The 23273-nt window shown below is 46.6% G+C and overlaps 1 protein-coding gene across 8 annotated transcripts in view; it reads left to right on the top strand.

Annotated features, from left to right (window-relative positions):
* The window catches only part of KANSL3 (KAT8 regulatory NSL complex subunit 3), a 596819-nt gene that overhangs the window by 335379 nt on the left and 238167 nt on the right, over positions 1–23273 (top strand). For 4 of the 8 annotated variants that reach the window (XM_085634440.1, XM_085634436.1, XM_085634434.1 and 1 more), the window contains 3 exons: positions 6350–6523; positions 6799–6922; positions 13523–13674. In XM_085634440.1, coding sequence (XP_085490566.1) covers positions 6350–6523; positions 6799–6922; positions 13523–13674 — 450 coding nt within the window. The remainder of the gene's footprint in view (positions 1–6349; positions 6524–6798; positions 6923–13522; positions 13675–23273) is intronic. The other 4 variants (XM_085634437.1, XM_085634435.1, XM_085634441.1 and 1 more) reach the window with 1 other exon arrangement.

Here is a 23273-nt window from a genome sequence, read left to right as displayed (position 1 = left end):
ACTCCAGCTTTGAGCGGGCGACTCTCGGTCGGCCTCAACCCCACATGGACCATCACCCTTCGGAGCCTTCTTCCCTCTCCAGACCGCATCTCCCTCACCATGCCTCCACGGTAAAGGAATAGACACCATTCCGCTACTGCCCTCGCTGTTATGCGAAACACCCTCGCACCGACACCCATCAGGTCTGGAATTTGTGTCTGTCTCCCGAATGCAATGAGGCAGCCTGAAGCGTCTGCCGCTCCTTCCGCTCTAAGAAAATCCTCCGTGGCCGTTGAGCTCAATGTCACGTAGGAGTGGAGACGACACCCCAGACCTCTTTGGCCCGAGGACATCAAGGGGAACAACCACCCACAACTGTCATCAGCAGATGAGGATGTTTTTTTCCCCCATGAAAGCTCTGGCTCTGATCTGGAATTTGAAGCTCTTCTGCCATTGCAGCCAGCAGTGAGTACAGGACTCCCATCCCCTTGACACTGCGCGCAAGCTGAGCAGCCCATTTCTATAGGTCGTCCAGTCGCTCTGGAGCAAAAGACCATGGCCTTCGGGCCATGGTCAGCGCTGACCACCACTTTTGGATGCCATCCCCAGCTCTGGCTCGTGCCAAAGAAACCATTGAGGCCGACTGCTTCAGCGCTGCCCGTGACCCTGGACTGTGGGAATGTGGAGGTGAAGCTTGGGCATTTGACTTCTAAATCGAAATTGGCATCAGAGCAGAGTCTCGGTGCCAGCCACCAAACCAGCCACCACTTGGGTGCTGTGAAGCTGATCCTCCATAAACTCCAAGAGGAGATCACCACCCGGCAGAGTCACTTGATTCATATCTTCACAGGCCGGATTATCACCCGCCCTCCGGGATCTGCTGCTCGAGCTAGCCTTGGACTTGTCACTTTCACCCAAGCACCGCAAGAAAGTGGACAAGGTTACTAGCCAAATTCCCGTTACTCTCCCACCACCTCCCCCTGCTCCACAGTGGTCACCTTCCCCACCCACTTCTCTGGGTGGCTCTTCTCCTTATACACCTCAGGAGTCACCTCACTGGGGGGGGCATTGGGGAGGCTCCTTTTATATATATCCGCTTGAAGCTGAAAGGCCAGCAAAACTTGCTCAACCGGCTATTCGATGGTCAACATCTTTTCAGGTCGCAGGTTTACCAGGTGTTAGAAAAGATAAAGAATGATAAAGAGACGGTGAAAGCAATGGACGCCCTTCAGATACCTGCTCCTCATGGCTCCTTTAGTCACACTCCCTACCCTTAAGGCTCAAAGACCACCTCGCCTGAGTCCTCCACGCCTTACTAGCATCCACAGCACTCCTCCTCTCCCAGCAGCTTCTATCCACCACGAAGCCCTGATGAGTCTCTCCTACTCCCAATCACACAACACCTGTCTGGGGCACCTTCAAAGTGTCTTTCCCACTTGGTAGAACGTCCCCTCCGAACAGTGGGTGTTGGGTATTATCCAACTGGTTATTGTTGTGAGCTCATTTTTATGCCCCCTGTCATTCCACCTCACAAGCACAGACTCTCCCCAAAACACCAAAAGCTACTCTGGGAAGAGATCCAAGTGGTCTTTATCAAAGAGGCCATAAAACCTGTCCCCCATCAACAGCAGGGCATGGGAGTATGCTTTCTGTACTTCTTCATCCCCCAAAAAATACTGTTCCCTCTGACCAATTCTGGACCTCAGGCCCCTAAACGAATACATTCTTTCAGAGCAATTCCACATGGCTATTCTTCAGGATGCCATCCCACTGCTACAACAACAAGGCGTCTTCATGGCCACTCTTGACCTGAAGGACACTTATTTCCACATTTTTTTGGCAGAGTTTTATATAAAGCAAACTAGATCCGAAGGTATCCGAGCGCTTTACATTAACACCAGTTGCGTTACAGGCAGACATAATAATTTTTGTTAGGCTCGGGGAGATTAAGTGATTTGCCCAGAATCACAGGATGTTGAGTGTCCCTCCTGAGACTAGAATCCGGTTCCCCAGCTCCGAGGTTGACCGCTCTAGCAGTTAGGCCACATCCTATACATCCAGCATATCACTGGGATCTCAGGTTTATAGTCAACAGAGAGCATTACCAGTTCAAGGTGCTTCGATTCGGGTTCACCACTGCATCCATGGTGTTCACCAAGTGCCTTGCAATGGTGTCAGCTCATTTGTGGAGACAGAGCATCCATGCCTTTCCTTATCTGGGCAACTGGCTCATCAAGAGCTGTCAAAACTGCAGCTAACATACGCCAGGTCACAATAAACCTCCTTCATCAGGTAGACTTTACCATCAACGCAACAAAACTGTATCTCCAACCCCTCCAGATACAGCCCTGTTTGGGGGAAATCCTCAACTCAGAAGTTGGCATGGCTTATCCAAACGCTGCCAGAATACGTTTCAGGAGTGCTTAGCTCATCAGTGGTCCCAAGCAGAGGGTCATTTAGACAATCTGGTGTTGATCGGCGGCAACACTTGTCACTGTCTGCAATCGTGGAACACCAACACCCTGTCGAAGGAGTGGCCTTTTCTTAACCCAGTTCTGCAGCAGACCATTACAATGGACTCTTCCCCTACGGGATGGAGTGCACACTTACAGGACCTGACCGTCCAAGGCCAGTGAGCACCCCGTCAACAGGTTCTCTACATCAATTACCTGGAGCTACTATCTGTTCACCTTGAAATCTTTCCTTCCCCACTTAACTGGCAAGGTAGTCCTCATCAAAACGGGCAGCATCACAGCTATGTATTATCTACAGAAGCAAGTCAGCCCCTGATCTCCCCAGCTCTCTTACCTAGACCAGAGCATTTTGCTGTTGGCTCGCCTCCACAAGATCCATCTCCTAGCTGAATGCCTTCCGGGTGTGGCCAACAACTTTACCGACCTTCTCAGCAGGATGCGGCAACAAGTCCACGAGTGGGAACCCCACCCGCAAGTCCTCCTCCAGTACTTCTGTCATTTGGGGACTCCCAGAGATAGACCTTCTTGCCACGGCATAAAAAGCCAAATGCCCAACCTTCACCTCCACATTCCCACAGTCCAGGGACAGTCCACTATGGATGGATGAGTTGGTCAGGGATATTTGCCTATGCTTTTGCTCTCCTTCCGCTACTTCTGTTTGTGGTTTGGAGGCTTCAGCAGATGTCTCTCACCCTCATTCTGGTGGCCCTCACATGGGCCTGCCAACCCTGGCACTCCAATCTTCTCAAACTCTCTGTGGTTCCGCACGAAAGGCTCCCCAACAGACTGGACTTTCTTCTGCAGAAACATGGATAAATCACGCACCCAGACCCTAGGTCTCTCAATCTTGCGATCTGGCTCCTGAAGTCCTAGAATGTGGGTACCTTAATCTTCCACCAGAATGCATTAGCCTTCTCAAAGAAGCATGCAGGCCTACTACTTGTGCCACTTATTCTGGCAAATGGAAGAAGTTTGTCTACTACTGTCATTCAAAAAAGATTGACCCTTTAGCAGGCAAAGTGCAGGATTTTTCCTACTACCTACTTCACTTGCTGACCTGTGGTTTAGCTTTCACTTCCATATGACTACAACTAGTTGCTGTAGCCGCCTATCCTCAGAACAGGCAACACATCTCCCTCTTCAAAATTCCAGTTATTAAAAGTTTTTATGGAGGGTCTCAAGAGTGTTATTCTTCCTCTGTTCCCACCAGCCACAATATGGATCCTAAATATTGTACTGACGAGACTCAAGGCTCATGTTTGAGCCCCTCCACTCCTGCCTCCTCCAGTTTCTCTCCTAGAAGGTAGCATTTCCGGTTGCCATCACTTCACTGAGGCTTGTCAGTGAGCTTCAGGCACTAACCTTAGAAGAACCTTTCTTCCAAATACACAGGGATAGGGTTGTCCTCTGCACCAACCCTAGATTCCATCCTAAGCAGGTGTCCTGGTTCCAGCTTAATTAATCCATTGAGCTTCCTGTTTTTTGCTCGCAACCTGACACAGTTGCAGAACGGGCTCTCTATACTTTGGATATTAAGTGAGCCCTCACTTACTGCACTGACAGGTCTAAACCGTTTTAGAAAACACATCAGCTCTTTACTTTCTCAAAATCCCACATATGGAAGGCCCTATCAAAATACGGCATTGCAAGATGGATCATTAGGTGAATCTAGACGTGCTATGCTAAAGTTAAAAGAACCTTTCCATTCCTCCTAGAGCCCACTCTGCTCGTGGGGGGAGGACCCTCTGTGGCGTTACTGGTTAATATTCAAATAGCTAACATCTGTAGAGCAGCTACCTGTACAACACCATATACTGTTACAAAACATTATTGTGTGGATGTGCTGGCCCACTAACAAGCCAAGGTTGTCTAGCAGAACTCCGTACACATTTTCAGTCTACTGCAAATCCCACAGGCTAGCCACCGCTTCTGGGGGGACTGCTTTATGGTCTTTGCACAGCATGTGTAACTACAGCCACACATGCCTCAAACAGAAAATGTTACTTACCCAGTAAGCATCTGTTTGTTGCTTGTAGTGCTGTAGATTCACATGCGCCTACCCTCCTCCACGGGTGCCTATGGCCTTTGCAGTGATCTTTCTATCTCACTTTCCTCTTTCTTTTGATGGACATCTCTCTATGCATCGCTTTAGTCCACTTTCTATCCTCACCTGCCATGCGGGGAAAGCAGTCTAACAATTGAGTCGATGACCATGCGCATTACCAGCAAGAGGAGTCATCACAGTACCTTGTGGCTTGAAAGACTTCTTCAAAGAAAAACAACTTGCACACACTAGATGGCAGGAGTACGCACAGCATGTGAATCTACAGCACTACAATCCACGTACAGATCCGTACTTGATAAATAACATTTTCCTTCAGTGACGTTCATTGGCAAATATTCCCATCAGATAAAGGAAACAAATGACTAGGGGCGCTGTTAAAATTCTTTTAACTATTGAGAGGATTGCTTAGTGGTAATGCACCAAAATGAGTTTTCCTTATGTGAAAGTTTTAATGAGGGTTATTCCCTATTTAGTTATGGTAATGGGGTGTGGAGTATCCCAGTGTGGTAATGAAGAGGGATCCCTCTGTGGTAATGTAATAAAAGGATTACTAATTTGTTGAATTGCCAGTGAAGGAGTATCAACATGTAGTAATGTTAATGAAGAAGTATCCCTGCTTAGTACTCTAATCACAAGGGTGTCCTTGTGTAATAATGTTAATTAGAACATTGGAATGTTGAAGACAGTGGAGCAGCAGCAGCCTATCTGAACTGGTATAGGCCCGCTGCCCTCAACATTTCAGTGTCCTAATACACAACCTTTGCCTTTCTCTTTCCCCAGCCTCTCGAAAATATATTACTTGGGCAGAGGAAAAAAAAGGCAGAGGCCCTGCAGGAGAAGACACATAGCCTTCACCCCCTCCCCACCCCTCCTGTAGCTCAGTGGTACTAGGGCTTCAGATGGAGAGAAAGGTGAATGCTGCTAAGCTCCTGGGTTTCCCTGGCTTGGCTGAACTACAAAAAGCAGTTCGGCCAAGCCGAGGAGAACCAGGGGCTGACTACATCCCTTTTTCACAGCATTTGCTGTGAATGTTCAAAAGCTAACCACTGTGGCCCTGCACATGGCTGTTAGTTGTAGAACATTCAAAGCAACAGCTGTTAACAAAGGCTTCAGAGCCGAGGGGATTTCAACCCCCTTGGGTCTGTGAGGCCTGTGTTTTACTAATTAGAACATTCTGCTCTTATGGAGCGGAATGTTCTAATAGCTTTATAGTCTGCCGTAGCTGTGCTATACCATCCATTAATGGCCCACTCCCCTGTTAACCCCTGTTAAAGGCCCTCCTCAAACGCTGGACCGGGCCATTAATGCCCGGTATTGCCTGCTACGACGTGCTATAAAGCTATAATATGGAGGCTCGATGTATAGTGGTGTGTGAACAAGAGAGTATCCCACTGTAGTGTTGTTAAAGATTTCGGCACACTGTATAGTGTGGTGTTAATGAGGGAGTATTGAAATATAAAGGTGCTGCATATCTTTGTGCAGTGATAGGTTATTGAGTGGGTATCTTAGTATAGCTGTCTGGTAACAAATACTTTTCCTCAACGTGATGTAAATGAAAGATTATTTCTGTAAGAGTGGTGTGTTAATGATGGTGTACCTCAGTTCAGTGTTCTGTTCATGAGAGTTCTATTAACCTGAGTATCACTGTGCTGTCAAGGTACATTAATGATCCTGCACGGGTTTTTGTTAATGAAAATATACCAGTGAGAGGGTTTAAGGAGGAGGTCGTTAGGCAGGGAAAATTGTCAAAGAATGATTTTAATGGCAGAATATTATTTTCTTTAATGTGGAAACAATGACTTGCGCCATAACATGGGTGCTCTGTCTTTAGTGCCAGTGTCTAGTGAGCACTCAGATGGACCAGAGAAAGATGATGTCCGGGCCATGTTGAAGAGGCGTCAGACCCCAAGTCCAACCCTAAACAGCAAACACTCCAAACGTGCAAAAATCAAAGTCACCATTGTCTCACACGGAGATAGCACAGGGACATCAACTCCAAAAGAAGGTGAGACACTACAGCTATAAAGTGGACATTTTCATGCTATAAATTGTTGTGGTGATAATCTTCAGTGGAGAAGAGACACTGGTGACCACGTGAGGTGTGTGTTATGCATGCCTAAATTAGAATCTATGATTTTGCTATTGAAAAGAATTTGACTGGACCGAGGGGGTCATGTAATAGAATCTGCACTCTAAATCCCTTCTCACCCAGTTACATAGTGGGTCTGTAGTGTAGGCGGTGGGTTGTAGTAATATTTAACTTTATTTACTGTTTTCTAGCAGCTTCTCGTGCTGAATCATCTCCTGTGTTTCCTTCTGGTACTACTGTGAAGCCCCTCACTGTCACCATTGGGCAAACCCCATCCGTGGCTAAGGAACTCACTGGCCTTCTATCTGCTGCAAAGTAAGTTCCTATCCCCTATATTTATACCTTATAAATCCCAACACTATGCAAAATATAAAAGTGTCTTAGTAAAGAAAAGTATACATATTTACCAGATGCTGTTGAACATGTATTTAGTCAATGAGTACGCTACTGCATACCATCTGGGGTTGTCCTGTTATACAGACTTACTGGGAAGGGATGGGGAATAGACTGTCAGAGGTGAAAACAGGACAGTAGAGCTCACCCTACAATTAGTGGCCCTGGGCACATAGGGTGACTAGATTCTGGAGAGGTGTACACTGCTACTCTGCAATGTGTCTCTCAGGATAACAAGACGTGACATAGCCAGATGCTGGAGTCGCACCTGTTTTCCATAAGATTTCTGGTCCATGGAGGAATGCAGAGATAGGTAGTTAGTAGTCTCTGAACCATGGGGCGGTGGGCACAAGGGACTCAGCCTGGCTGGATTCTGGCCAACTGGGATGACGCCTGGGTGGAAGGGCGTACTTTCGCTGGGGGCAGCAAATAAGGGCCCATTCACATCACCCAAGAGTGTACTGAGCGACAAACACACCTGGTGTGGCCATCTCGTATTGACCGTTCCCAAACACAGGGGTCCCCCATGTTACACACAGCAACACTCTGTAGCACACACTGCAGTCTCTGTCTGTTGATAGATTTGGAGTTGCTTTCCTTTCTGGTTTGTGGTTGAATGCTGATGTACACCAAAGGTGGATATCTCGACATATTTGGTGGGATTATGTGAGTGGGTAGAGTAACACACTGGGTGGGCAGAACAATTGTGGCGCAACTGCCTGAGGGACAGTGCACGATGTATTGTTGAAAATTCCAATAAAAAGTTTGCTTTAAAAAAAAAAAAAGAAATTCGTCTGCAAATAATTTGTTTTGCATGTTAGCACTCTTCCCATTAATTCCTAGAATGAAGTAGTTTGGGTAAACATTTGCGTTCAGCAGACAACAAAACATCATGTGCACAAATGTTATAACACTTTTTTTCTGGTATCCCAGTTATGTTTTAGAACTAGTTTTGTTGTTGTTTCTTATCCGCACTATCATCCTTTAGAATAACACCTTTCCATTGGCTATGGCAATGCAGAACAGTATTAGACAAATAACTGGTTAAGGAGCGTCTTAAGCACAATATTACTCCACTCCATGACTTGGGATTTATGGGCCATGCCCAGAAATCTCATCTCACTCCCACGCAGAGGGTAACTTTTACAGGGGCAGTGTTGGACATGACAATCATGAAGGTCTTTCATACTCCTTAGGAGATTGTGGATATTCAGGAGATAATGCTGAGGTTTCTAATAAGCTTGGCCAAAATTTCCTTTGTGGAAATTGTGCAAAATGACCAAAGCATTATGTAAAATTACACAAAATGCCAGTCCGTGGCAATTAACTTAGCTGCAGGAAATCTTCCCAGTAGCAGCACACCTTGCAGGCTCCCTTAACATGCTTTCCCTTTTTGGAGCACCTCTTGTGGGAGCTGCAACCTGAATTGAAGAACATCATCTTCTCCAGATTGGGGGATCCATATGTGGATCACTTTGCCAAAGCTAAGAAAAGGAATTGTCTTCAGTTTTGGTGTTTTTCACGTCCCTCTGAATAGATCCCATAGATATGCCCTAAATTGAGTTTGTAGCAGGACCAGCTATACTCATTCCCACTGGTTCCACTTCTGTTAAAGTTCTGGAGTATGGTGAGGGAAGAGTGAGCACAACTGAGTCTGATCACCCCAGTTTGGGTGAGGATGACCTAGTACTCTGATATGCTGGCACTCCACATTTAAATTGCTCGTATTGTCCGGAACATGGTGGACCTATTCTCGCAGCAGAATGGTCAGGTCCTCCAACCCAATCCCTAAAAGCTGTGGCTAAACACACGGAAGGTGAGCTGTGTCAGCTAGAGTCCTTTTGCCTTCCACCTGAAGGTGCGAGCCTCAACTTGGTTTCCAGTAAACCCACTGCAAAATCCCATTATGTGGGACGCTGCAAGACGTTTGTTCACTGGGGTAACCCGGAAGGCCTTAATCATTTTATGTCATGCTTGCCTGATGTTCTGCAATTCGCACCATCTCTTGTCCAGCAGGGCTTGGCAGGAGTTACTGTAAAAGGTTTTTTAGCTGTGCTATGCACCTTCAAACGTCTCCCTAACCAGTCATCTTTGTTTAGATCAGGAATATTGAGTTTTTTTAAGGGTTTGCTTTATTTGTTCCCTCCCATTCCTTTCATTGTACCTCTGTGGGAATTTAATATTGTCTTGGCTTTTCTAATGGCATCCGCTTTTGAGCTGGTGCAGTTGCCCAGTTCAGCTTCTCACTCTGAAAATTGTCTTCCTGGTGGCAATTACCTCAGCTCCTAAGGTCGGAGAAATTCAGGTCTTCTCAGTTTGTTCTCCTTTCACAGTATTTTACCTGGAAAAGTTGGTCCTAGGTACTTCCCCATCATCGCCACCTGAGGTGCTATCTGCCTTCCACATGGGCCAGTTGTAGAAAGCTGGGGGCAGCCGGGTGCAGAGGTCAAAATTGGAGTTTGAACCAATGCTTTCCAATGGAGACAGGGGGTGCCTGAGGCCATGCTACTTGTAGGTAAATAAATCAGTTGCAGGGGCAAAGCTGTGGGGGTTGGCACGGGGGGGGGGGGTCACAAAGCAGCACCAAACATACAACACCAGTGGCGCAGTGGCGGCCGGGTGCAGGATGAAAATTCGATGTCGGTGCCCAATGCTTTTCACTGAGGATTTTTCTGATGGGGAAGAGGCTGCAGGCGTGGCACTGGAGGTTGCAGGAGGAAGACCAACGACAGCAGAGCTAAGTTGGGATGTAGGGGGTCATAGGGGCACCGTCATCGGTTCAGCTTACCAAGGCCCAGGGGCTTTGGTGCATGGGTGCCTTTGGACGTCAGAATCTTCTTACTGGAGCTAGTCGCGGTCATGGGGAGCCTCTGGATTCACACTGCAGGTGCCGTCGTGGAGGGCAGGAGAGATCAGCCAACGCTATACACGAGGTCAGGATCGCCGGTGAGACTTCTCTGCACAGGTGAGCTACTCGGACTCGGGCCCTGGGCGTCAGGTGCAGAGTGGGCTGGCATCACAGATCCACTTAGATCTGGAGTCTTTGGACTCTGTTTCGTCCGGACAGGTCCGCTGTCCTCTGGAGATTGGAGTCTTTATTGAAGGCAACAGTTCTCCCAGGGGTTTTGGAGGTTGAGCTGCAAGACAGGTCGCAGGTTTTGTCGAAGCAGGAGACAGGCCGGTAGGGCTGGGGCCAAGGCAGTTGCCGTCTTCTGGCTTCTGTTGCAGGGTGTCTTCTTGCTTCTTACTAAATAGCAGATCTGGTTTCTAGGTCTGGGGTCTCCCATCTTCAAGATGGCAGGGACTGAAAGTTGTGCTTCACCACGCCTCTCTTAGGGGTGGGGTTGGCAGATGTGGGTACAACTCCTATTCTTTTGAGTTATCCCACCAGTTCTCTCCCACCCAAAGTGGGGGGGGGGTTAAAACACTGGGCTGCCTCTGCTGCTAGCATTACAAAGGCAGCAGACCTTTGAAGCTTCCCTCTCGAGCACTGGCCCATCCTGGGGGAGGGGATTTGACAGGGCTGCCCTGGATGTGCATTGGTTCTGGTCCCAGAGAGCAGAGGCTGTCCACCTTGGGTTCCAAAAACATGTCTGTGTGTGGCAGGCTGCCTAACATCAGTCCGTGACCACACCAGGGTTGGTAGGTTTTCAAGGGGCACCTCGGAGGTGCTCTTTCAGTACATGTTTTATTAAATTTCACACTGTCATCATTGTGTATTTATTACAAGGAGCTGTTTGGTACCAACCCCTCCTGGGTTCAGTGAAGACATCATGGTGATGTGGAACTCACGTTGTCAAGTACCCAGCCCATGTACTTTCTATGGCTTCCCTGGCACTTACAATATTAGGGAATATACCCTACTACTGTAGGGGCACATCTGCTCATGCAGATGTGCCCACTCCTGGGATACAGTGCACTCTGCCTTAGGGCTGTTAAGGCCTGCTAGAGGAGTGACTTACCTAGGCAGTCCTAGCTGGCATGGTACACAGGCAGTGTGACATGTCGACAGTCATTCTTTCACCTCACGGGGCATGCCAGTTGCAGGGGCAGTGGCATGGTCCTAGTGAGGGGGTCCCAGGGGACCCTCTTCAGTCTCTAGGTCCTAGGTACCCAGGGTACCACTTACTAAGAGCTTACAGAGGTAGGGGGAGTACCAATTGTGGATATGATTTTAGGGAAAGGACACTGGCACTGGGAACCTGGACAGCAGGGACCCAATACTCTACAGTTAAAGTTGCATCAAAGGCCACGCAAAAAGTGTTGAGGGGGGTGCGGCAACAGAACCCCATTTTCTCATACCAGTCCATTACACTTTCTCCCTTCTTCCCTACGCCTCATTCCTCCATAGAGAACTGGCTACAAAGGCTGAAACGCTGGTGTGCTGGATTCTGTAGCATCGACTGTACCCGGTAGGACTGCATTGACTACTGGCTCTTTATGGGCTTGGCTGGAGCCAGGAATGCAAGGCAGTTACTAGCATGCCATTTTATGAGAAGCAAAGTCGTGGGCACACGTTCTGGGTTTGTAAAGTCTCGTAACCTGAGGGAATAACCTGTGAGGTCGACACGGGTATATATTTCTTAGGTTTCTTTTATTCCTTATTGTAAACAAACAACCAGCCAACACGTGTTTCGTCACAAAGGGAACGAGTCCCTTGACTTCTTCAGGGCTGCAATGGAAGATGTGTAAAATCTGTGTTATCGCTCTGCCGGTGATAATTCCGACCCGGCTGGTCTAAAGCCAATGCAATTAAAAGCGTGAATAAATGTGCAAAGTAGTGGTGGATGAACCCAAGTACTGGTGATCCACAGGAGTCCAGTGCCTGTGAGCGCGGTAGAGGGAGGGTAAGCCACTCTAGCCCTCAACCTGCAACGTGTGTGCTGCAAGTGGTCTCGACACTGGTTCCGCTTCTGTTCCAAGTTTGTGGGTAGCCACAAACTTGGAACAGAAACCATAAGAAATGTACCCGTGTCGACCTCACAGGTTATTCCCTCAGGTTACGAGACTTTACATACCAAGTATATTACCCCAGAACGTGTGCCCAGGACTTTGCTTCTCCTCATTTGTGTGGGCTCCCACCCACACATACACAGGGGTTTAAGGGTAGTTCCCCTGACCTGGCAGCACCGTATTTACCTTGAACATTCCATACCTTTCGCGTACTAGACAGAGCGCCAAACTTCCTGATATTCTAAAACCCTACACAGTGACAAATAATGCCATTTTATGTTGGCTAATCCTCTTTCTCAATATATACTCTGAATTAACTAAGAAAGGTTCTCCAGAGGGCATTCGTGCCCAATCCACTAAGGCCATAACTGCTTTCATGCCTCTCACCAGGGGCTGTCCTGTAGCTGACATCATACGTTTTCAAATCACTACCACATTATAGCTCAAGCACACAGTGATGAATACTTTGCTAGAGCAGTGCTGCATGATTTTCTTAGCTAATCAGCATTATTTAGTCTCGTCTCCTGAAGGGTATGCTTTGGAACTCATTCTTAGAAAGTTGCAGAAGATCAATCCTTCACAGGAAAAAGTTAGTTCCCTTCAGTTAACAATTGTTCTGGTGGATAAATAATTTTGTTGCAGATTCTTCACCGCTCTCTCGCTTTCTCTTCTGAATGATCCTAAAGTATGCAAAAATATTCTATGCCCTATTCCCTGCTGATGTAGATGCTGTCTTGGTTCCTCTCTGCACATTTCAATGGGGTGTGGAAAATGTACCAGGAATTTACACTGTTGTGCTGGTTTGTGCCTTATATGACCTGATGTCACATCCTTGGTGGGCAAGGTTGTGGCTTAGGCCTCTTTGCACCACCTGGTGGAGCCTCAGAACTATTTCTGGGGCGAAAGTTTCTGGATCCAGTCTGATGTCTGGAGGATATTCCTCAGATCAGGAATCTGCTGGTAGATTATGTGTTCACCAAAAAGTAAGTAACATTTTTGTTAAGTGCACAGGAAGTCGAGGCACTGTATTCTTAATTTAATACCACTGATTTTCCCTAACAAACTCATTTTGGGAAGGTCCCCATGTGGGTGAGCAATTAAATCAACAAAATAAAGACCAGGGAGATTCTGCAGATTTTGTTCTGGAGCTCTAAGCCTTCAAAGGTACACAAGGAAAATTTAGCTTGGCTGCAAAGAGATTTAGCTTAAATGTTAACCTTGTGAAGCTTCATTCCCAGAACCACTATTAGCTTTAAAAATGGCACATATGACTGCTGTACGTGAGATGAAAGTTGCAGTGATTCTGAACATGTGGAACTTGTGGAACATCGGTGTCTCTTATGTGCCCAGTTTGGCTATGGACTCTACAGACTTGTTAACTGTGAATGTCATTTTCCCAGTGATTTTGATGTAGTCTTTCAATGTTTTTTAAGGTCTCTAAAATTCCCTGCCTACCATATTGCACCTAGATTTTCTTGCTTGATGACCAATTTGATGATTCACCTTCTCTGATCGATGCACCTTGTTTACTAAATTGCACCCACTTTTCATTCTCTATTTTGTCTCAAGGTCCAGCTCCATCTCAGATGTTTCTGCTATTGTTTCCAACTCCTCAACAATTCCCATCATCTCAAACCCCAGTGCCTTCCATACACTGCATGGCAGACTGGCAGCCAGCACAGCACATGCCTCGCATACCCTATCCACTAATACGCTTCAAGGTATCGTACTTCCTTTAGTTGAAGATGGAGAAGATGACAGGATGTTTGTGGAGATTCCTGAATGGGTTCAAGCATGGTGTGGGGTTGAGGAGGTGAAGTTTCTTTATGCTCTGTCTCTGAGGATGGCTGTGTATGTCAAACATGGAGAGTGGATATATGCGTAAGTAGCAATATCAGATGTGTACCAGTTTCCTAGAAGGATGCATTGATTAGATATGGGTGGAGCTAGTGATTATTTATAAATGCTGTTTTGTTTTTAACCCTTTTTTATGTATTGTTTATAAGGTACTTTGGTGTCCAAATAAAACATCTGTGGATGGTGGCAAATGAGTTAGAAATGTTTAGGTGCATTGTATCGGTGTGGAGGAAGTGATGCATCTCTGTGCTGTAGCTCAGAGGGTTGGTGAATGTATCAAATGTGGAGGGCGGTGTGTGCATTAACGGCAGTATCTGGTGTGTAGCAGCTGTTCGAAAGGCAGCAGTTACTAGATGTTGGCGAGACTGATGAATGTTTATAAATGCTATATGTTTTGTGTTTTTAATGACTGTAATTATAGGAAACAGTGCCAGTTGTTCGACTAGAGCTTATGTTTCTATTATGGGGTAGTGTGGCTAACATTACAGGCATAACAGCCATCGCAATGGCATATGCTACTTATATTGGCATGCATTGGTCTAGTTTTGTTAGTTTTACTGATGGGAATTCTTTGAATCCATTGTTATTTTCAGCAGGTTTCCTTACATATGTCTTTGATTGCCATGAAGAAATAGGGTTAACACCTTTATGTTTTGCAGTTTGTTTTAGAACTCCTGACCCTTTTGACTTCTACCTTCCATGTTGCCTTATATATCTTTTACATAAATGCCACTAGCATCATGGTCTAAAATTTTCAATGACAATGTGTCTCAGAGATTTTTGGTTTTAATCAAGAAAAAAACAGGTAAATCTCCATATTTTCTCTACCGCAAATTATTTTCCCAAGGATGTGCTGGGGCACTCTGTGGCAAAAGGTATAGCAGGATTGCAGTTCTGGGGCTTGTCCTATTGCTTTTTTCCTCTGTTCTCTCACATCTAGATTTCTACTTAAGTCGTAGTTCTAGAAAAAATGGTAGCGCCCTAGGCACAAAGGTGAATATACATGGGTATATTTATTTGTGTATATTTAGTGCAGCACCTAGATTTAATGGCACACTTTTTTGGTTTCACCATAGGCACCTAGGTGTAGAAGGGCAGCGTAAAGTTACTACTAATACATTTGCACATATAGGTGCAGATCCCTGCCACCACTCAAGTATGTGCTTGTTTTTAACGATAGATAGATGGATGGATAGATGGATAGATGGATAGATAATGTGAGAAAGATGGCACTCGAATTACGAGAATTTTAAAGTATGTTTTATGTTTATTTGATTAGTATCACACGGCTAGTATAAATGTTTAACACATTTTTTTCAGTTTGATAAAGACTTTATATATATATATATATATATGTATATATATTGTGTGTGTGTGTGTGTGTGTGTCTCTGTGTCTGTGTCTTTGTCTGTGTCTGTCAGTGTGTCAGTATGCCAGTCAATCCAAAGAGGGGAAGAAAAACTGGCTCTAATTAGATTTTATGTTTGTCTCCTTTTTTCTCACCCCCTATTTGGGTTGGACCATAGTATGGCACTTAGCCAATATTGTTTGCGCATGTTTGTAACTACAACATACAGTCTTATGTTCGGATCATCACTGCACATACAGCACCTATGCTCTATTGTGACTATATGATTTTCTGGTTGATTACAACATCAGTTCAATGTAAAATACTACCAAGTACTTCACAATTCAATCATGTCTGTCAATAATGCCTTAAGCACTTTGTATTCTGGTGCCAGTATTTCTTTTAATTTTTGCAACTGTGTCCCAGAATGCTTTATTGCTATAAAAGTGAAATGAAAATAGGACCTACTGAGAGTGAGCAAGACTCATGTGAGTTGAAACGCGTTGGTGTTTGCTGTGGTCTGTAAATAAAATTGTGCTATTGTGGAAACTTGGAGTGCAGTGGTAATTTTTCTCTTTGGATTGTATCAGTACGGAGAATTGGTCTGTTCCCGCTGCGAGCACTGGCAACAACTTAGCACCGCACCCAACCTGACCCCATTGCTAGATATATATATATATATATATATATATATATATATATATATATATATATATATATTACCTACTGGCGGTCGCCAGTAGGTAGTTATAGTTAGGACCACGTTTCCATAGGAAATCCGCAACATTCTATTTTGAATAACTTTGGCGCCGGTCGACGAATCCTCACGAAATTTTCAAAATAGGTGGGGCGCTACGCTACGCTCCTACCCTGAAAGTCTCGGGGGGATTCGTCAAGCGGGGGCTGAGATAAAAGGGGGGTCCCAAAACGCGTTTTTCCCATGCATTTTTCCATAGGACCTTTAGACAGGGCTACAGCCCGAACGGCTGAACAGAATTACTAGAAATTTGGCAGAGAGGTAGTCCTCAGGTCAAGGAAGTGCCTTTTGTAGGTTTGGTGTAAATCTGTTCAGTAGATTCTGAGAAAATAGCCTTTAAATCAATATATATATCTGAGCCAGCTTACGGTGCGCTTACGGTACGCTTACCGTACGCGTACGGTGGCGTGCGCGAGCGCGATTCTGATTGGCCCTTAGATCTTAGTAAACATTCGAATCGGTCGAAACCAGGAAGCGGCGGCCGCCATTTTCTCTCTCGCACTCTGAGGGGGGAGCTAATAAACAAATGCCAAAAACATATAAAGGGGTTGTTTAGACAGCGCCCATGCACATAACCATGTTAGTTGAGTCTTCAAAGATCCCCCAAGGCAAAAAACGGTAATTTTAAATTTTTCGAAAATGTCGCCGATTACGCTTACCGTACGCTTACCGTACGCGTACGGTAAAAAATTATTAAAAAAAAAAATCCACACTCTCTCCACCCCGTGTGCAAATGGTGGCCGAAGGCCACCATTTGTGCATGGTCTATTTGAGCACAGCATTTCCCCAAAAAATTTCGACAGATTACCTATCACAAGGAAGCGCATAATATGTCCTCCATGTGCGCACGGTGCGCGAAGCGCATCGTGCGTACATGGCTCATCTAGCGTAACGTGGGCACGCGGTGCGCGTAGCGCACCGCGTGCCCACCGTGCGTGCACGGCACTAACTGCGTAAAGTGGGCGCGCGGTGCGCGAAGCGCACCGCGTGCTCACTGTGCGCGCACGGTGCGCGAAGCGCACCGTGCGCGCACGGAACGAACTGCGTTAAGTGGGCGCGCACGCCACGAATGGCGTAAAGTAACTTAGCATTTAAAAAAACGTACAAATTCACTGAAAAAACCATAGGTTTCGCACACGTTATAGTTAGGAATTAGCATTTAAAAAACCTTGCAAATTCACTGAAAAAACCATAGGTTTCACACATGTTATAGTTAGCTGGACATTTTACTGATAAAAAACCAATGAAATTCCCCCGGTATAGTTACTGTAGGCAACTATAACTCACGCGACCGTAATCCTCTGCTGATGACATATGTGTCTTTATGAAAAAAAAATATTTGTAATATATGTATAGCTCAAATTTAATGGAAGAAGACATGGGCAAATAAGTGTCTAAATACAGTATTAGCATCAGCAGAGGATTACGGTCGCGTGAGTTATAGTTGCCTACAGTAACTATAACGGGGGAATTTCATTGGTTTTTTATCAGTAAAATGTCCAGCTAACTATAACATGTGTGAAACCTATGGTTTTTTCAGTGAATATATATATATATATATATATATATATATATATATATATATATATATATATATATATATATATATATATATATTTTTTTTTTTTTGGGGTGGATACCATCCCGCCCAACAAAAGAGGGGGTGATAGAGAGAAGAAACTGAGGCAACTAGAAACACGCTACATACTAGAGCTCGACACTAAGGCCCCTGGGGGCCTTAATGTAACTGAAGAACTCTACACCTGCCTTTGAAAGGGGATAGTCAAACAGAGCAAAGCTATTATAGCATAAATTGATATCTGAACCTAGGAACTATCTAGAATCACATACTATCTAAATCTAATCAAGTTGAACATTCAAATCATTCTGATTCCAATTGAAAGAAACCCAAGTAGTCGCTGACTTCCAACTATATATAGTTTTTGCACAAATTATTTTGCACATATATTTTATACAGACTTTTAAGGGATTTTATGTAAATTAGATGTGGCTGTCATACTAGGTATTTGCACACAAATCGAGGGCTGAGCAACCGTGCTAAAAAGAAGCAAGTTATTTAAACTAAACACAAAATGTATGAAGCAATTGCACATTTTCCAATCGACCACAATAGCACTTTTAAATACGAGTTAACATATTGTGACAAGTATTGCAAGTACTTTTATGCATTAACATTTAAAGCATTAGATGGCTTTTTTCAGGGTATACCAATATGAAGTATTAATACTTGGAAATATGGTACCCTTTGAGGGATACTTTTATAGCTTTTTATCATATATTTGCAACAATATTAAATACAAATATTTATATATAGATATTTATTTATTTATATATTTATTTAATATTTAATGTATAAACAATTTTTGTGGTCTGATAGTATCAGGGCTGAGGTTAAACAGATATTTAGACCTGAATGTCTCGCAATCTGTACGTATTACATATTCAAATGTAAAATGTTGGCTGGTACTAAATTGATCAACATGCCGTGATAATGTTTAAACATGCGTTGCTTGCACAATTTTCTGCCCAGGCACTCGTCACTTTAAATGTTTAAAAAAAATGTGTAAAAAAAACAGCACAAAAGAGAGTAAAGTTTAGAGAAAAAAAGAAAAAAACTTGAGGAAATGATGCACAAGGGTATTTAAACCAATCATGTACTGTGTTTTGTGTCAAGTGATCAAGGCCCTTTGGGGTTGAGACGCATCATGCTGGTGGTTATTTTTTGGTGAAATAAATTAATTCATCTGCTTTGTGGTCCGTGCTCCTGGTCCTGTTCCTGTCTTGGCAAAATTGGGGAGAAGGTCGGAGTTTTAAGGATATATAGATAAATATATAGATAGATGTAGATATATATAGATACATATAGATAGATATATTCTTTTAAAGATAAAAAAATGTAATTATTTGAGCATTGTTTCCTTCGGAGTTATTTTCATTCCCTTCCTTCATTATTTTCTGTAGAAGCGTGGTAGGGTACCCATGAGTGATGCTAGACTTAGTTCGTCTGGAATACATTTACTCCAGATTTGTGACCTTTAAGGCATTAGCAACTTTAGAAGTGAATAGTTGCGAATAGTAATGGTCTTTTGAGGATGTGTGCTTGTATTAGAATGCCCCACCCTATACCCCTGCCTTATATTTCTATAAACCCTTTCCATTATATAATAATTATTCCCCATTTTCTTACCATTCCTCCTAGTCTCTCCCCAATTTACACTTAAATAGTATACTTAAGGTTACGTATGCAGAGATCGACGCATAGAAAAGATAGTTGAGACTGGAGGCAAAGACATCTGCTCTTGAATTAGTGAATACAATTTTGTAGTATACTGTAGTACTGCTTTACGTGCTACAAAATGGAGTTTGTGAACATCCACCTTAGTTTCCAGCTGAGCCACACACACCCACCACCACCTCCTCCTTTTTCACTCCTCCTTTTTCACTTCCTCCTTGTTTTTCTCCTCCTCCTCCTTTTCACCTCCTCCTCCTTGTTTTTCACCTCATCCTCCTCCTTGTTTTTCTCCTCCTCCTTTTTCACCTCCTCCTTTTTCACCCCCTCCTTGTTTTTCTCCTCCTCCTTGTTTTCTCCTCCTCCTCCTTGTTTTTCACCACCTCCTTGTTTTTCACCTCCTCCTCCTCCTCCTCCTTGTTTTTCACCTCCTCCTCCTTGTTTTTCTCCTCCTCCTCCTTGTTTTTCACCTCCTCCTCCTTGTTTTTCACCTCCTCCTCTTCCTTGTTTTACTCCTCCTCCTTGTTTTTCACCTCCTCCTCCTCGTTTTTCTCCTCCTCCTTTTTCACCTCCTCCTCCTTTTTCACCTCCTCCTCCTCCTTGTTTTTCACCTCCTCCTCCTCTTCCTTGTTTTTCACCTCCTCCTCCTTGTTTTTCACCTCCTCCTCCTTGTTTTTCACCTCTGCCTACTTTTCGAGGTACTGTGTTCCTCAGGCACATTATCTCCCCCTGCCAACAGACTAGCCAGCTTCCCAATGTCTATAGTTTATTGGTACCAAATGAGAGTTTTTAAATCTTCTATCAATTCCCTTTCTGTTATTACCTACTCACTCTTTTCTTGACTATTACCTCATCAGCCTATCATTAACACGTGAAATACCCAAAACTCTGGTAGGGCCAGTATCTGGCACTACCAGAGTGTGACTAAGGTGACTAGTTAATGGCGTGTCACGATAAAGTAAACAATGTAAATAAAAAATTAAGCGGGGTGGGGGCACCCATCAAACACCTATGGAGGGAGGAGGAGCCTAGCGCGCAACCAAGATGGCCGCGTAGGTGCGAGGCTCCCGAGGACCTCCGCGACCTCCTACATATATCCTGACAATATCCTGTCCTAGATGAGGGGACTGTGTTGGTGAGCCCGAGCTGAGGTGGCACCCGCTTTCCGCTTCCAAATTGGACCTCGGACTCCGGCGGTAGCACCGATTGAGATTTCCGGCCTTCTCCACGCCGGACCCCGGATTGGAGTTGTGGGGTGATCCGGAGGCAAAGTCAACAACAGCGGCGGGCTGGGCGCGGCGGCTCGCGTACCCCGCACTTTCACTTTCGCTTTTGCACCCTCCTTGCTGTCTCGGCGAGGTTGGGTCGCGGGGCACTGTGAGGTAGTGTGGCCCCGTTGGGGTGCCCTGCCGACCCGCCGGCTGTGACTTGCCCCGTGGCCCTGTGGTGACCCCCCCCCGGATCCCGTGAACCGGCTTGCCCGCCCTTTACGACGTGCCTGGCACGGCCGTGGGACTGGAACCATGTCCACAAAGCAAGATGGAGATCGGGCAAAGGTGAAATCGACCCGACGTGGCGCAGTCCACCAGTCTAACAGCATGGACCGCTACACCCTCCAGAAGGGATCTCCCGAGGTGCCGCGTAGGTCCCCTGAGGGCCCGACTGATGCTCCTGCTCCGCCCGCGGACCTGACCCTGCGAGACGTGATGGGCGCCATCGCTGAGATGAAGGCCTCGGTGGACCAGCGTTTTGATACACTGGCGCAGAAAATTGACTCGGTCCTTGTGGATGTTGGCCTGGTAAGGGCCGATTTATCCAAGACTAATGACCGGGTCGATTCGTTGGCCCACACCACATCGGGCCTCACGACGGATGTGGCAGCCCTCCAAAAGGAGGTGCGCCGGCTTGGCCAGGCGAGCGCGCTGATGGATCGTCGCCTGGAGGATTCTGAGGGTCGGGCCCGGAGGAACAATGTCCGTATTCTCGGGGTGCCTGAGGGACGGGAGGAGGCGGCGGCAGATCTATTCGTGGAGGACTTGATTCTCACCCACCTCCAGCCCCGGGGACTGAGTAAATTCTTCGCGGTGGAGCGGGCCCACAGGGTTCCCGGGGGAAGGCCCAAGGCCGGAGCCCCCCCGAGGCCTCTCATCGCCCGGATTTTCAACTTTCGGGACAGAGACGCTATCCTGCAATCCTCCAGACTACAGGGGCCGGTCAGACTCCACAATATGGATATAAATTTTTATCCTGACTTCACCCCAGCGGTCCAAAAGCAGAGACTAAGCTTTCTCGGAGTCAAACGTCGTCTACGGGACCTAAATCTCAAGTACGCTATGCTTTTCCCGGCTAAGCTGCGGGTGGAGTTGGATGGCCGTACGCACTTCTTTGATCGTCCAGAAGCAGCCGGGGACTGGTTAGATACCTTGCCTGGGGATCGGGATCGGGGGGGTGGGGGGGGGAGCGGTGGGGGGAGAGGGCCCGCCGGATCAGGACTGAGGGACTAATATTATGCCTCGCTCTGGACAAAATTGATGTCACTTTTGACTGTTCGCCTGTTCGAGTAAGTCTCCTCCTGTGGAGGTCGTGTGGGGTCTCTTGGGGGTTCTTCCTCCTCCTCTGGGGGTTTAGTTAGTTTCACCATCTATGGGGCGACAGGCACACTGCACTTTGGGGGGGCTGTTTGGGCTCATGCAGGGGTGCAGGGAGGGGGGAGTTCTGTTGGGGGGGGGGGGAGTTGGGGTGGGGTGTTGTTGTTCGTTTTTACCACAAGGCAAACCCTTTTCTGTATTGTTTTTAAGGTGCTCTCCGGGGGACGATTGATGGCTCCTGTGTGTGATGGGGGGTAGGGAGTTGACTTTGTTGTTTTGGAACGTTAATGGACTGGGGGATAGGATCAAACGAGGTGTGGTCCTGCAGTATTTGAAACGAATCTCACCCGATGTAGTCTTCCTGCAGGAGACACACCTTATTGGAAACTCTTTTTGTGCCATGAATCGGCGTGGCTATCGTTTGGTGGCCCACTCGGGCTTCACGTCGGGCTCACGGGGTGTGGGCATTATGGTGAAGAACTCGCTCCCGTTGGAAATTGATGAGGTGCGCCATGATAGGGGACGCTATGCTGTTTTAGTGGGGAGAATGGAAGGCAAAGTAGTGGTTTTTGTATCGGTATACGTCCCACCGGGGTTACAGGCGACCACTTTTGCAGACCTGGGGCGCCTCCTCCTGGGCCTTCCGGGGGGACTCCTAGTGGTTGGGGGGGACTTCAATGCGGTGGTTTCTGGGACTCTGGATCGTCACCCCCCTAGGGACCTCCCCCGGGCCCAGGCGTGGCTATCTGGCCTCTTGGATACACTGGGATTGGTGGACTGCTGGCGCTTAAAACATCCCACGCAGCAGCAGTACACTTTCCACTCGGGGGCACATGGTAGCCTTTCACGGCTTAATCATGTCCTTGTCCCGGCGGCCTATGCTGGGAGTGTGGGGGAGGTGCGCCATCTGGCGCGGGGTATCTCAGATCATTCCCCGCTCCTGTTCCATTTTGATGTCCTTCCGAGGGGTGAGGGCAGGGTAGTTCCCATCAATGCCTGGTACCTGAGCGACCCCACCATTCGCGCTGCTGTGATTAAATCCCTGCAGCGATACTTTGATGAGAATGTGGGGTCCGTCCCTTCGGCTTTCTCCTTGTGGGAAGCCTTCAAGACAGTTCTCAGAGGAGAGGCCCTGTCCCTCATTTCCCATGCCCGGAGGCGCGAGCGGGAGGAGGTTACCCGGGTGGAGGCCGAAATTGCTGAATTGGAGGGTGATTTAGAGGGCGGAGTGACGGATGCTGCACTGCATGTCCTACAACTTAAGCAGGCGGCCTACAGGGCCCTCGTTACGGAGGCGGCCAGGGGCCTCAGTAGGGAGCAGCAGGGGCGACTGTATGATGTGGGTGATAAGGCGGGCAAACTGATAGCGTGGTTGGATAAAAAGGAGAGAGTGAATCGTGTGGTCCCGCTGATTGAGAGGACGGATGGTGTGAGTGTCACCGAGCCAGAAGAAATTGTCTCCTGTTTCGCGGATTATTTCCGCGAGGTGTATTCTCCGGTCTCTCCTTGCTCGGAGGAGG

The sequence above is a fragment of the Triturus cristatus genome, chromosome 11, assembly GCF_964204655.1.
Source record: "Triturus cristatus chromosome 11, aTriCri1.1, whole genome shotgun sequence".
Taxonomy (NCBI): Eukaryota; Metazoa; Chordata; class Amphibia; order Caudata; family Salamandridae; genus Triturus; species Triturus cristatus.
The sequence above is the reverse complement of the archived record's forward strand: the minus strand, read 5'-3'. Positions and strand labels throughout refer to the sequence as shown.